This window comes from Amphiura filiformis, chromosome 7 (genome assembly GCF_039555335.1).
Source record: "Amphiura filiformis chromosome 7, Afil_fr2py, whole genome shotgun sequence".
Classification (NCBI taxonomy): Eukaryota; Metazoa; Echinodermata; class Ophiuroidea; order Amphilepidida; family Amphiuridae; genus Amphiura; species Amphiura filiformis.
In genome coordinates, this window is record NC_092634.1 from 17,907,917 (window position 1) to 17,924,532 (window position 16,616).

Genomic DNA, 16,616 nt, shown 5'->3' on the forward strand with positions numbered 1-16,616 from the left:
CTTGAGAAAAAAAGATAGAAAGAACAAAAGCAACATACACAACACAAATACAAAAGCATCTTTTACATTATAATATATGACTAAGTACAATATTATGCATATTTTTTAAATTCGTTTAAATACTTTGTTTGTCCATGGGCACACGAAAAGACAACAATATGCAGGGATATGATATATAATTACTTTGTTGTTACATTATTTTCTTACACAAAACCTTCCCATTTCATACGAAAGATATTCAATTTATTTATTCTCTGAAAACAAGGCTTTTTCTTCTTCAATTTTTTACTTTCTTTTCTTTTCTTTTCTTTTCTTTTCTTTTCTTTTCTTTTCTTTTCTTTTCTTTTCTTTTCTTTTCTTTTCTTTTCTTTCTTTTCTTTTCTTTTCTTTTCTTTTCTTTTCTTTTCTTTTCTTTTCTTTTCTTTTTTTCTTTTCTTTTCTTTTCTTTTCTTTTCTTTTCTTTTCTTTTCCCAAATTCTCCTACAGGCCTATAAATTTTTTATTTTAAAGCCTAATTTAGAATCAATCATTATAATTTGAAGTAGTTCGAGATAGGCCCTATTTCATTTATTTACTTTACCACCAACCAAATCATCAATCAATCATTGAATCAATAAAGTACCACTACTTCAGCCAAAATCAATCAACCAATCAATCAAGAACAAACTTCCTTTGTGAGGGAATGATGGGAAGGCTTTGCTGACAGTGCTTCTAATTTTGGAAATCTATGAATTGCGGATAAATTTACTTTTATTTTAATAATATTTGTGGATAGTTGGGTCAATTTGTGTATTGTAAGCGTCAAATATAATATAAAAAGATTTATTTCAATATAAGGAATTAATTTTGTGCCAACTGTTGGAAAATAGCATAATATATGAACTTCCTTCTAGCATTACTGGTTGCGAATGTAAACATGGCCGGCGTAATTCAGTAGCCAGTGTTTGATGACAGAAACTTGACAAAAATAGAGTAAGTTTGATGGTAGTTTGTTAGTTAATTTAGACATGTTTATTCATTTGTTTTATCACAATTACTAATTCAGTTTGATGGTTACAAATTGATGGAACAAATTAGTATTTTAGTCAAGCAATTTACGTAAATCAGGGCGGGTGCAAATTTAAGCTTACTCAGACTCGTTACTCAATTGTAATGTCAAACATTTTGTCAAAGCTCAATCAATCTCGAGCATGAGAGGTGACGCGCGACTGGAGTTCATTCATTGTTCTAATATAAGCCTTGATGAGCTGGGTGCACATTTTCTCCCATAAACTTTACATGCAAACCGTATCTAGGTATGCTAGGTGAATTCAAATTTGCCATCAGTTCAGTTCAGTTCAGTTCAGTTCAGCAAGGAATTCCCGCCTATTATTTCAGGCGCACCACCAAAAAGGTGTAAAATATCGCATTAAATGCGTACAAATAACAATGTTCACGAAAAGAGTACAATGTTTCAGCGATAATAAATTCACGAAGATGCAGTCATACAGTTACCAGCGAAGTAACACTGTCACATCAAAAATCAATAAAAGCACAAAATATTTATAGTGAAGCGGTCAATAACTAGTCAAAACACAATTTATCCAGCTTCAACAAAACAAGATGCTACGCAGATTAGATTATTTTGCCACAAGCCGTGCGGTGAATCTTCCAGTGCGCGGCCTGACACTTCTTGAGCCCTCCAGGAACAGTCGTTTCTGGGGCAAGACAGTTCAAGTTAAAACACCGGTCAACAGGCGCAGGCACACAGTCATATTCATCCAAAGCTTCGCGTTCCAGCAAACTATAAAACTCATCAAATTCAGGATCGGTTGAGTCCAGATCCGAATCAACGGCGTGCGGGGCAGGCGAGTGTGGTTTCTCTTGGGTGGGAATGTCAAACGCTAAATCTGCCGGGGTGGGAATATCCATCACCTGTACCTGCTGAGATAACTGTGATTCCAGAGAAACATTGTCATTGTCATTCAGTTCAGTAGTTACAACTTCTGGCTTGATAGGTTTCAGATTAATGCATAGAGATGAAGAGAACTTAGGCGAAGATGATGGTGATGATCGGAGACAATTGGATACCAAATTGTCCCTTGTCTTTCTCTTCTTCCACTTCTCAAGTCTTATTCTGTCCCTTTTCCTTGTTGATGGCGATTTCCTTTTCGGTTTATTCCCAGCGGAGGTCGGGTTTGTTTTCACAACTTTCATCAAATTGCATCGTTTTATATATCAAATTAAAGCCCTTGAGTAAACTAAGCCAAAACTGAAAACCTTTTTTTCATAGCACTTTCCGTAGCAAAGTTACATCTTGTCAAAGATTGACTTTCATCAAAAAGATTCAGCTAGCAAAATTCCCCAAAACGGCATTTCGGGGTGTTTCTAGATCTTAGTCTCATGGCGATAGCAGCTTTTTTTAATGGAACTGCTATCAAAATCCCTCTAAAATTCCATGTGCGACTTGATTATCACCATAAAAAATCATATATTTGGGTCAAGTGAAGTATAGAAAACATATTTATGTAGGTTTCCTTCACCCACCTATTCTCGAAAAAAATTCAAATTTCTATGTAAATATGCATTGTGTTGGGGCCCGGTCTCGGCGTAATTCGCTGACTAGTAAATGTGTTAACTAAGGTTTGCCTAGGTTACCTACCGTATCCCAACCAATTCCGTATCCCAATCAGTAGGAATCCTATATCTGGTTCCATACAGCAATACGCAGTATTGCTGTCTGGTAAGCAGGTACGAATTGAGACGTCGTGGAATTGAGACGCCGGAGCCGGTCAAACACAGAGGACTAGCCTACATCCCGTATCCTACTATCACTCAAACAAGCAAATCTCTTCACTAATTCACTCACCTTGCGATCCTACATCATCAGTTGAAACAAACATCTAAGTTTCCAAAAACAACTTTGTCATTCCTCAAAACTACAAGTAACTTCATTAATAAAAAATTGAAATCATACTATTACCCGTTATTGAAAATTTTGTTCGAATATGTCAACCAAAAGAACGCACGAGTCGAGTTCAGTTTACCAAAATGGTAGCTCCTGCCTCCTGGTCACCTCAGATATGACGTCAGTATCAAGCTGCTTATTAAACGGTGGATCGGATTGGTTGAAATCAACGCCACGTTTTTGACCTTACAGGGGTCAAAGATATGCATATATTCATGTATGAAAACAGCGATGCGGATATAGTATCATTACCGGAACTGAGAATTGCGACATTTTTGATGTTTGTACCGGGGAATTTCAGACACGGAGACTCCACGGAGATTTCGCCAAATTCGTCCAAAGGTAACCAAAGGGTTGGGGATCGCATTTTTAACTATCACTAAATGTTTCGGAATTGAGGTCGGCTAAAAAGTAGACAGTTTCGGGGACTGTAATTGGTGTAGATGTCGGATTTTGCACAGTGAGCGAATAAGTGACCAATTTGATGCTCAGCACAAGTGACTATCTTTACTCAGGGTATAGGAATCCCAGGCAAACCTTAGTTAATGTCCGTCTCTTCTTCTTCTTCTTTTTCTTCCTTGTAAGTGCCTACCTCATATGTATGAGTATTATCGCACTGCGTACAGACAAGCTGTACTTATTTTTACTCTGGAACCTAGAGTAGATTGAGTGTATTTTTGAAGTACAGTCAACAGTACCGGGATGATTCCCTGCTCTTTTCGAATAGCCTGTGACATTCTTTTACGTGCACACTACATTAATGTGAGAAAATATGCATGTACACGGGACCGACAGCTTAAAGTGCCCTCCGAAGCACTAAGCAAGTAGAGTGAAGTGCCTTGCTCAAGGACACAAAGAGCCGGACCTGGGATTCGAACCCTTGACCCTTGGATTCACAGTCCTACGCCTTAACCGCTAGGCCACGCTCTCCTCTGACGACTGTTTGGTGTACTCAAATATCTCCTCAGAGGAAGACATGGATTCCTTGCAAGATGACCTTAAACAGCTTGAGAAATGGCAGTCAACATGGAAGATGAGTTTCAATCCCACCAAGTGTTCCATTATGGAGATATCACATAAAAAGCAACCTCCACACAGAGACTACATCTTCTTTGGCCAAAAACTCCAGGTTCCTAACTCTCATCCATACTTAGGAGTACAGCTTGATGACAAGCTAAATTGGGCTGAACAAGTAGACAACACAGTGAAAAAGGCAAATCGTACTATGGGCATGATTAGATGAAATCTGTGGTTCTGCCCAAAGGAGGTAAAGACAACTGCTTATATCACCTTAGTTCGACCCAAACTTGAATATGCAAGCTGTGCATGGGATCCCTACAAAGCGGGACAAATCAAGAAAATAGAAGGGGTTCAGAGAAAAGCAGCTCGCTTCTGCATGAGGAACTACAAGAGGGAAGCAAGCGTCACCAAGATGATAGCTGAGCTTGGTTGGGAAACACTCAAGCAGCGGAGGGAAAGTGCTCGACTAAATATGTTACACAAAATTCAAGACAACTTGGTTGGTATAAACAAGGAGACGTACATGTATATTAAGCCTTCGCAAATAACTGCCACTTGGACTAGGAGGCAGAAAGCAGAAGTGCCGTTTGCAAGAAAAGATGTTTTTAAATATGGGAGAAGACACTGTAAACTTAAAGCAGAATGATGACACTGTAAATTTTAAGCAAAATGATGACACTGTAAACTTCCAGCAAAATGGGGACACTGTAGACTTCAAGCAGAAAGACACTGTAGACTTCAAGCAGAAAGACACTGTGGACTTCAAGCAGAAGGACACTGTAGACTTCAAGCAGAAAGACACTGTGGACTTCAAGCAGAAAGACACTGTAGACTTCAAGCAGAAAGACACTGTGGTTTTCAAGCAGAAAGACACTGTAGATTTCAAGCAGAAAGACACTGTGGGCTTCAAGCAGAAAGACACTCAAGCAGTAGACAGTGGTTTTCAAGCAGAAAGACACTGTGGTTTTCAAGCAGAAAGACACTGTAGATCTCAAGCAGAAAGACACCGTGGATTTCAAGCAGAAAGACACCGTGGACTTCAAGCAGAAAGCAACTGCAGATTTCAAGCAGAAAGACACCGTGGATTTCAAGCAGAAAGACACCGTGGACTTCAAGCAGAAAGCAACTGCAGATTTCAAGCAGAAAGACACCGTGGATTTCAAGCAGAAAGACACCGTGGACTTCAAGCAGAAAGCAACTGCAGATTTCAAGCAGAAAGACACTGACTTCAAACAGAAAGACACTGTGGACTTCAAGCAGAAAGACACTTTAGACTTCAAACACAAATACACTGTAGACTTCAAGCAAAAAGACACAATAGACTTCAAGCAGAATGATGACACTGACGCAGACTTACAACAAAACGATGGCACACCTGCAATTTAAATGCGCCAAGAACCCACACAAGTTAGCGACTTATGGAAAACCGCCCTGCTGACTAAACATTCAGAAGGTTAACACATTTGCTAGTCAGTCAAATTCGCCGACAATGTCAATGCATATTTACATAGAAATTTAAAACAACTGGCCGAAGAAAGAAACCTACATAAATATGCTTTCTATACTTCACTTGACCCAAATATATGATTTTTTATGGTGATAAGACAGGCGCACATGGAATTTTAGAGGGATTTTGATAGCAGTTCCATTAAAAAAAGCTGCTATCATAATGAGACTAAGATCTAGAAACACCCCCGAAATGCCGTTTTGGGGGATTTTGCTAGCTGAATCTTTTTGATGAAAGTCAATCTTTGACAAGATGTAACTTTGCTACGGAAAGTGCTATGAAAAAAAGGTTTTCAGTTTTGGCTTTGTTTACTCAAGAGCTTTAATTTGATATATAAAATGATGCAGTTTAATGGCAAATTTGAATTCACCTAGCATACCTACAATCATACAATCAGGGCTGTCAACTCTCACGCATTCCATTGCACGAACGAACTACCCCCATTCACGCTGTACAAAGTTAGAAATAAAGGATCCAGTTAGTACGCCAGGCACCACTAAGCATGCAAAGTGCATCTAGCATCGAACTTTTGGTGATCCCCATTACCTTTTTTTACCGTGTCAGGCAGCAGCGTGCTTTTCATTAAATATTCATGAACCCAACACGTCATAAACATGTGGTCTTATTCGGCCGAGCAGAATCGTTGCAATTGACCCGACATGGTTTTACGAATGAATTTATGACCTTTACAGGGCTCAGACATATTCATTTATTTTGTTATAGGCCTATTCAAGATGACTGCTCGGTCCTGGCGAAGACAGAATGAAAATCAATGGTTCCGTTCGGAAAATATTGCCGTTTGAAAATGGACTTTCTTTCTGGTGTCAAACGAGCAAAAATTTTGATGACTGAAGATACTCAAATTTCATTTATCTGCAATTTTGGTTACAATTTTTTGTTGGACATGGTATATTTTTTCTGACTTAGCTGGAAGCTTATTTCAAGTGGTCATGATGGATTTTACTGCGGAGGATCCAGTTTTTCAACGGAGACGGACAATATGCACGAGGTGTTTTTTACCAAATTTTACACAAATTTCACAGATCCTACGCACACGATTCGTCAGTTCTGTCATGCAGTGGGTGCGTGGGGCAGTGCTAGGAAATTTGCATAAATTTTTAACTTGGTAAGAAGTTTGATCGTGAGTCTCATGCATGATTGGGTCACTTTCTCACGGTCTCACGCCAAGGTAGTATAATCTCACGCCTAAAACTATCAAATGATTAAAATCTCACGCATTGTAAAATTAATTTGTTGTCCCTACCCCCCCCTAATTTTTTACGTTGTTAGGGAGAATCACAATTTTTTTTTTTCCAATAAAAAATAATAACCAAAATGACAAGAAAATTAAATTTGAGTATCTTCAGTTTAAGTAGATAATGGGGATCGCATCCTGCACAAGAACAAATCAATGCAATGGGGAATGGTTGCTCGCTACAAGAGGAAACTGAATATATATAAGAAAGAAAGAACAGTTTACCAACCCAAAGTGTTACAATTTAACAGGACAACAAATAAACACAAATCCCAACCGGCACACAACCCAACTGTGCCGGCATAGGACTCGAACCCACAACCTTCCGATCTCTAGATGGACGCTCTACCCATTAGGCTACCAGCTCCCACTGATAACTGTGTTTAATGTGGTGCATCAAACGCCCCTCAATTTGGTTAATTTCAATATGATCATTCTGTCCCTGGTCTTAAAATGTGCCAATGATCATAAAAATAAGCTGTGCAAAATTTGAAGTGAATCAGAAGTTGTCCAGTGGGGCCTCCGAGAGCCTAAAGTTATTGCATCAATGGGTCTATGTATAAAAGTTTGTTGACTCCTATACAATTTCAATTAGCAGCTAGCCGATGTTTTTTTAAAAATACCCGCTAAATCCAAACTGTTTGGTCTCAGCAGTTGTAATTACATGAGCTGATAGTATGAATGATCCTCTTCGGGATAATATTGAAATATAGGCCCATAATTATAAATAACAGTGCGTTCAGCAGGACAGTGTCAAACAACCTTTTGCCGCATTTTAGACAAAAACAAGCATTTCTATGCGTCCTGAAAATGCATGTCTTCATACTTTTAGTCAATATTTCAATAGTTGTTTCGAAAAGGATCATTCATACTATCAGCCCAGAGGGCCATTCAAATATGATAGTGTGTACACATGCGTGACCATATTTTTTTTTAAACACCGCCTTAAACGAGTTTTACCCTACCAGCAAATTTAGCCCCTTAATAAGGTACCTATATAGAATTTACCCCCTAATGAGTTTTTGGCTAGTAAAATGTACCCTCTTTTGAATTCTTAATTTACCAAAAATGTGAAAAGGTACTCTAAACAAGTTGTCCAGTTTCAGAAAACTACCCTTATATTCTTCAAAATCAGTGTTTTGCATCAGAGGCGTAACTTGCCTTGCCTGAAAAAAAACCCACCCCTCTTTATACTTGTTTTGTTGGTCACGCATGCGTACAGACAGTTTATGTTCGAGTGCCTCCACCCCCGGACTATCAGCTTGTGTAATTTCAGCTTGTGAGACCAATTGGTTTGCATGTAGCGGATATTTTAAAGCTAGCTTCTAATTGAAATTACACAGGGGTCAACGAACTCTAATGCATAGATCCAATGCAATAACTTTAGGCTCTCGGAGGCCCCACTAGACAATTTCAGATTCACTTCAAATTTTGCGCAGCTTACTTTTATGATCATAGGCACATTTTAAGACTAGGGACAACAAATTCTGTGACATGAGGGGCGTTTGATGCACCCTAATGTAAGCATTCAAGGTATACAATACACACAACAAATATGCAAGTTCTTAATTATATTCAGTTTCCTCTTGTAGCAAGCAATCATTCCCCATTGTGACCAAAGCATCTTTGCAGAACTGCCAGATGAAGTCCAATGGGATTGGATGAAAATTTGCAAAATTCAAAAAGATGAGTCCAGTATTTTATTCATAATTTACCTTCCGTCTCAAATATAGTTGTGCTCGTTTGAATTTCAGGAGAAAAACTGAATAGTGTCAAAAGCGATGTAAGGCTATAAGATTGCAATGTAGATACAAAACCCAAGTGCCTTACAACACAGGCAGTGTGTGATAGAGCATTGTGAAGGATGTCTGCAACATCCAGTGGAGCAGGGCCATCGTCAAGTGGAGCAGGACCATCGTCAAGTGGAACAGCACCATCCTCATCCCTGCCACCTGTTAACCAGCTATGCCTTGCAGCTAGTAAGGGAGACTGTGAGACCATCAGGGGACTGGTCAATAATGGGGTCAAGTTTGACACTGATGAGGTAGGGTAATGATTGAAATTGAATTTTTTTAAGCATTAAGGGGTGTCTTTACTGTTTACTGTTTCCTAAAGTTTGTTTATATAAGGCGGAAATTGTTCGGCTTTTGTTACTGTGCATGTCAATAAAGTCCCAACTCACGCTCTCGTAAATACAAAGTGTGCGCTAGTCATGCATTACACAATGCACACCTAGCGTAAGCACTGCGCCCGACAGCATGCACACCATTTTATATATGTACACAGTGTTATGAGTCTTATTTTTTCTGCCTTATATAAGCTGAACAAACTTTAGATAGAGATCAATATGAAATTCATGGATCAGATCTAAGTCGCCTCAAAGAGGGTGATGGGCAAGAGATACTTTTTAAAGTGCAATTTCATATAATGATCCAATGTTACCAAGAAATCAGAAATGAGAGGAGAAAAACTTAATAGAAACCTGTAAAAGTATTTATCTTTGCAATTAAAATTGTACAATTTTCAACACATGGGTATTAGGGCCTATACTCCACCACATACATTGTATGCAAGATACATCACAGAATATTGTCAATATTTTGAAGAGCTAAGTTTCATGCAGCTAGCATAACGAACTATGGGAGCTTATGCTGTGAATTTAGTGCAAAGCAAATGCTACTGAAGATTCTATTATTTCGAGATCAAAGGATCAAATTAGCATATATTATGGGCTTACATGTATGTGAAATTGTGAAATAAGTTAGGAAAATGATGATTTATTTTCATTTACAGAATGGTAGAACTGCTCTGCATTATGCTGCCAATTTAGGAAAAACTGTGGCCCTCAAGTTATGTCTTCAGTTGGGGTGTGATCTGGATCTACAAGATAAGGTATAGTGTAGACTTAGAAATGATGTATGAGAGGCAGGTGATTGTGACATCTGTAGGGATTTACACCCAGGGATGATGTAATATATTACCTGCTAAATGTATACACTTAAAAACAAAAGTCATATCATGATTTTGATTTGAACTTTTGATCCAAACACAAAGAATTAATTCCTACCTCGGAATTTTCAGATGGTACTCTAACTTTCATCAGCGAGTGAGTGACTGTATCAGGTACAGGTACAGGTAGATGGTTAATTTGATACCTCATTTGACACAATGCAATTTTATTCCCCTAAGTGATACCAGTTTGAATGAGAAAAGTGTCAAACTTGGGTATTTCCTCCTTTATTTCCACCATGACAGATGATCAACAGTCACTCGCTGCACTCTTGTGTTCCAAGAAAAAATTCTGTGTAAATTTGTGTCAGATGAGGTACGGTATCAAGATATGCAGAATATAATTCTCCACCTATTAATTACTGTAGTTTGTAATTTATGTTTAGTGTGTTTCAGGTTCCGTACACAAAAGAAAAGAATATTACATGGAAAAAAATAATCAAAAAGTGTTGTGTATAATGGTAACAACTTTTCAAAATCTAGTTTGATCAAAAGTAATATTATACAAAAAAAAGTTTCAATGTGTACAACTTCATCAAACTCATGTAGCAAAAATGAAGTTACTTACCTCATATGGAATAAGCATGATATTAGGTAAGACAAGGATATACATTTGTAGGAACATAAACAGAGAAGTGAGGAGTGTATGTTATAGCCTAATTGTGACACGATCAAGGGAAATGAGTCGGATGTCGCTAATATTGATTTTAAGATATTGGCACAGAAAGTGTTAAAATTCTTTTGTTTTTTATTGTTTTCAGCGATTGATAAATTGACATAACTTCGCAAAGTAAAGTCGTATCAGCATGGGGTTTTCAGTTTCTGAAAGCTCCAAATGTCCTCTTTAGAAACATTTGCAAACCTCATTTTCGACGAAGGTCGACATGTGACTTATTGCCTTTGATCATGTCAACATTCTCTTCATTATTATAATATTATATAATAAACCTTATTTTAATGTTGTGTTGTTATAGAATGGTTGTACAGCTTTACACCGTGCTGTTTTAGATGGTCAAGCTGACACAGTGAAGGTATTACTCTATGAAGGATGTGCAGTGGATAGGCAGGATGAGGTAGGCAAATGGGCTATTCCAGTTGAAATCCATACACCCCCTAAGACCTTAATCTTCCACACTGGGAGTGTGAATTTCAAATTGGGCCACACATTCAGTGTCGTCTGCTCCAAAATGTGTTATTCTGTTTGAAATCCATACACCCCCTATGAAAGACATGAACTTAATCTTCCACACAGGGAGCATGAATTTCAAATGGGGATACCTGAATATAGGTGGCTCCCCTTTGAAACCGGCACCCCTACATCGGAGATTAAGGTCATGTATTCCATAGGGGGTGTATGAATGTCCAAAAGAATAGCCAATATATTTGCAGTGGTGTATATCAACTTGCTGAGACCACTATTTAAAGGTTCTCAAGGGACCTACTTTAGAACAGTCTGTGATTTACCATGTCACCCCAACTGTAATCCTAACTCTAGCCCTAATCTATTAATCCTAATTCTTGCCCTAACCTAAATCCTGTCATACTGTCATGTCGTTTTGCCGCTCTGACAACGATTCTTACATCATATCTAATCAGCCTAGCAATGCCAGCGGTGACCATCGGCAAGGCGATATATTGATCACTCCACCCCTTTGCTCAAAGCAGCAAATCGCTAGGAGTTGAATCAAGTCAACTCGGGAGCGGCGCCGCTCTGACGTATGAGGACAGGATACAATTTTTTGCCAATGTGCACAGAGCGGCACCATTTGCTTGGTGACTGCTGCTTGCAGAAATAATGTTGAAAGCATCATGCCGCTCAGTGGTATGCAGTATGAAACCACCATAACTGGCCATTATTCTTATTTTTCCCAGTCAATGAACACTTTGGATTGAAATAGTATTCTCTTTGTTGGACTGACGTCACACAAATGGGGAAACCATGAAAACACAGAAAGAAGGAAGGAAGGAAGAAAGAAAGAAAACAATAAAAAAAGAAAGGAAAAATGAAATAAATAGGGAAAGACAAAATAAATTAAATATGAGAAAACACCAAAAAATGAAACAACTGTACGGGATGAGAATGGAGATCTTCACCACTGGGAGGATGGCGCAAAAGCGATCATGGTCAACGTTTGAATGCAGTAAATTTGAAGACTGGGGAGTTGGTATTCAAATAATCGGGGACACCAAGGTTTTTTCACGCCATGTTTATAATAAGAGGCTGTTCATTTTCTAGAGTTACAATCTATCACAAACATTTTATTACACATTATTTTGGTTTGAATAATTTAATATGGCATATATATTTTATTTTCTAGAATGGAAACACTGCCTTGCATGAAGCAGCATGGGGAGGTTACAGCAAGATTATAGACATGCTGATAAAGAGAGGAAAAGCACATGTACATGTCAACAATAAGGTAAATCAAATTAATAATTGCAGGGGTGCAATTTTGTCAAACATTGTGCAAATAAAAATTGATTCGCATAGACTCATCTAGCGAGAATCAAGTAACATACTGTGTGTGGAATAGATATGATTTTAGGAGAATCAATCTTGATTCTCACAAACTAAGTTATGGAGAATCATTGGGTGAATCAATAATCTAATTCTCGCCAAATTTGAAGCTCTGATGTAACACAATAAAAGCATGGGGAGTTGTTACTGAGAAACTGTTAACAGAAGTTTTGAACGTTATTTGTATTTTGTTGTTGTTTGAAATTTTTTCTGTATCAAGAACTGTAAGTCCAATGTAAGACCATAGGATCACTTCACATAATGTGCTATTCTAGGTAAAATCCCCTATGCAAGACATGACCATAATCTTCCACACAGGGATGTAGTAATTTCAAATGGGGTTACCTGCATAGGTGACTCCATTTCTACAGTCCTGTATGGGAGATTATGGTTATATCCCATAAGGGGTGTATTGATATCAACTTGGCATAGCCCAATATGTATTTAGCTTGCAGACTATGTCCAGCAGCTGTATGTAGAACCTCTTAGCTGGTTTGTACTTGTGGTGCAAAAACATGTTGTAATTGATAGGAGACAGGTGCAAACAAAATAATTCAGTTTAATCAAATAGACCTCCAACAAGTTTACTGACAGATGCAACTTGCAGGCTACAAGTCATTTTTTCATGGGGTGAGCGGTACACAAAACCTGTCTGGGAGAGCAGAAACTGTCTGGAAGGGTCGAATAACTTGGTCAGTACCTATCGGGCTCTTGGCGAGGATTTAACAAGTGCTTGTCATGTTCATTAAAAGTCCCTAAACACATAAACTAGACCTCTGCACCTTCTTGGGGTTTAGTCAGTTCAAATAGCCAATTGCTATAGCCTTGATTTATTTGTCTAGTCTTGTTTTGAGTTCACAGCACATATTCTCACATTATTTTTTAGAATTCAGTATCTGTCAGAGGCATTATTCTTGCCTGTCCCAGGAGCAAACTGCCCATCCAAAATGATGGGTGGGCGGTTGGCTGGCTAACACCTGGGTACCTATTTTTTTATCATTATGTTGATTGTCATATGTTTGTATTGTATTTCGCTCCTTAATTTTGACTATAACTCAATTTCATTATTGCTGACTTTGGTCAATTTTATCAGATCATGTTATAAATTCACCTTTTTTTTCTGTCTAAGTATATTACATATATCTTACACCTTCTCTTTCTTCCCTAGCATGGACATAAACCCATTCACCTGGCATGTCAGAATGGTCATAATGAGTCAACTAGACTACTCCTTCGTGCTGGCAGTAACCCTAATACAAAGAATAATGTAAGTATATTGGACTAAAAAAATAATTGAAGCAATAAATATGTTTTTGTAGACATACTTTGTGTGCTTACAAATTTTTCATCATGGGACTATGAAAATGAAACTTATGATTGTTTGCATGTCAGCAGCTGTAAAGAAATCATTTTCTAGATGGTCATCAAATTATTGCACTAATTCCACCATTATTTAATAAATTCATGAGTGAATAATATTAACTTTAAGAATAATAGAATAAAAGTGTTGTTTTGAGACATGCCTCTATTGCTTGATATAACACATCATATAGTATTATTTTTAATGGAACAACAATGCGACATGTCAAATTGTTCGGCACAAATGTAATGCTATCTCCAGAGTTATATCAGGATATTATATTATGATAGAGGCACGGCTGGGTCTCTAAACAATACTTTTATTCTCATTCTTAAACAGATCACTGGTAAAATCATGTTTGCATGTAATTTGTGTTCCATCTTTATGGCTATTTTGTCAAGTTAAATCAGTCACTCCCATGCACGAAACATCACACCGTGACCAAAATATCGCACCACACCGATGCGTCAAATTACATCGCACATACCAAGTTACGCAAAAGCAAATAATACACGCAAACGTGCAGCTCCCAGCTGTGCTCTGCACCAATTAAAGCAAAGGAAAAACAATAACTGTTTAAGAATGATGTATAGGGCAGTTATTTCACACAAATTTTGTCCTCTTTTATAGTAGTAGTCACAGTAGCATAAAAAAGCCTCAATAACTGCTGTTCTGATCAAATTTCATTGTGATTTTTGTTTTGTTTTTGTGTATTTATCAACATTTCTAATGTTTTGTTTCCTGAACAGAATGGCGATACTCCACTTCATGTGTCTTCCTTATTTGGTCATATCACCTGTACACGTATTCTCATCAGTGCTGGAAGTAATATCAATATCAAAAACAAGGTAAAGGTTTACAAATGACATGCATCATCGAGTCAATTGTCCTAGCTAGCCACCCATAAGGCAGTCTGCTCTTGGGCTTGGAATGGAAATATTAATGTCTGTCAAAATGGTAAATTGAAGTCAAACTTGTTTTAAAAAAGTGGTTGGTTAATAAATCAAGCCCATCTACTTGGATACGTTCAGAAAAAATAGAAATTCTTTTAATTTAAAAATGTGTGGTTTAGAATGAAAAACTAAATTAGTATTATAGTAATACTGTGAAGGGTTGAGCATCTTTCTGAAACTTGGATGAAAAATAATTATGTAATGGTACAAAATTTTTTTGATCAAATATGGTCATGTTGTGATTGCTAGTGGTATACCAATGGCAAAGGCTGTACCACCACCAACTCCAGATTACCAATACCAGACATATGAGCAATGTATTTGGCTTGTATGTTTATGCCCATGGTTGCCCTCACTAGGAAAAGTGGAACGGCGTCATTTTCCTATTTTTGGCATCAAATAGCTTCAAATGGCTTCAAATGGCATCAAATGGAATCAGTGATGCCAATTTGGAATCAGTGATGCCAATTTGGAATCACTGATGCTAATTTGGAATCACTGATGCCAATTTGGAATCAGTGATGCTAATTTGGAATCACTGATGCTAAAATGGAATCAGTGATGCTAAAACGGAATCAGTGATTCCAAATTGGCATCAGTGATGCTATCTTATCATTAGTTTGGGTGTCAAGTACTTTTTAAGCTGTCAATCAATCTCATCTTTTGTTTAAGTAAAGTGTCTATTTGTTAAGCATGAGTGTTGTGCTCTTAAAGGTCAGTAGCTTTGTGTGTAAGTTAATAGCACAACAAATCATTGGTCAGGGCCCAGACTCAGGGTATTATATTCTTTAATATTTGTTTGTGCTTTTTTTATTCAGGATTTAAAATACTTCAGTGACAAAAATTACATAGTAGTAGAACTGATTTCCAAAGAGGTCATCATACAAAAATATTAACATTAGCAATTTTGAAGCTATTTTTTTTGTCTTAATTTAAATGAAATTATATGGCAAAAGGCACTGGTGTGAACAAAATTAGATGGTCATATAGTTCGAAATAAGAGCTACAATGTGGGGTGGTGTTTTGTTAGTTTCAAAAGGTATTCAGTGGCGGCGCTTTTATTGGGGGGGGGGGGTATTGGGGGAAAAGTGAATTTCAGGGGGCAAATCAACAAATTTTGCGCAAAATTACCGCAAAAAAGACCCCCCCCCCATTGAAGGTATTATATCTTTACTTAAAAAGGGCATTTCTTGATCCACAGCCTCATTCCCCCACTTTTCTCAAAAACAATTTAGATTTTTATACCACTGGAAACCTCTGGCTACATAATGTTTATGTACCAACAATTTCTTGCAGATTAATTCGTTGAGCGAAAATATCGTCAAATTTGAATTTCGTTCTGGTATAACAGAACGAAATTACAACAGTGTCCTATTGAGCAGTGTAATACACATAATCATGCATAACTCCCAAATGCAAAATCGGAATCAACTGAAATTTTGGGAATAAGCTTTTTTCGTGGATATCTACTGAAAATTTTTACAAAAAGAGGATGCTAGGATCACAAAATCCTCCTTTAATACATTAAGAGCCAATCTCCCTTATTATGTACCCATCTGTGATACAAAAAAAAATAGAATTTTCTCTAAAAAATAATTTTGGTACATATTGGCACCAACAACTCACATGTAAAATATGAGCGTGCACAGCGCCCTCGTTCAGCTTAAAAAAATTCTTGAAATTTCAGCCTCTCTGAGCCTTACTTGCAAATGGTAAACTTTGGAGGTGCATAACATAAATGCGCCATCATCATCCCAACCTGCATTTTGCATTTTTTAAAGTACCAAATGGTTACATTACAAAAACCAAGAAAAAAATTGGGATCTTGATGGCGCACAAAATCAGCAAATCCAATGATTTGATGAAAAGCGCCCTCGTGCAAACTTCAAAGCATCATAACGGGCTGCGCCATCAAGATCCCAAGTCCGAACAAGTTTGAAATTAAAGACCTCCATGCCAAGTTTCATTTTTCAGCAAAAATGTTTTGGGATTTCGTTGGCGCACCGAGTTAACAGAGGTCAAAGGTCAAAATTTCCTATTTTCGCAC

The 16,616-nt window shown here is 37.5% G+C and overlaps 1 protein-coding gene across 2 annotated transcripts in view; it reads left to right on the forward strand.

Annotated features, from left to right (window-relative positions):
• Positions 1–886: 886 nt before the first annotated feature.
• Positions 887–16,616, forward strand: part of LOC140156827 (uncharacterized) — a 43,399-nt gene continuing 27,669 nt past the window's right edge. For both annotated transcript variants that reach the window (XM_072179821.1, XM_072179822.1), the window contains exons 1-7: positions 887–972; positions 8,484–8,773; positions 9,523–9,621; positions 10,713–10,811; positions 12,057–12,158; positions 13,425–13,523; positions 14,366–14,464. In XM_072179821.1, coding sequence (XP_072035922.1) covers positions 8,594–8,773; positions 9,523–9,621; positions 10,713–10,811; positions 12,057–12,158; positions 13,425–13,523; positions 14,366–14,464 — 678 coding nt within the window. In that variant the 5' untranslated portion in view covers positions 887–972; positions 8,484–8,593. The remainder of the gene's footprint in view (positions 973–8,483; positions 8,774–9,522; positions 9,622–10,712; positions 10,812–12,056; positions 12,159–13,424; positions 13,524–14,365; positions 14,465–16,616) is intronic.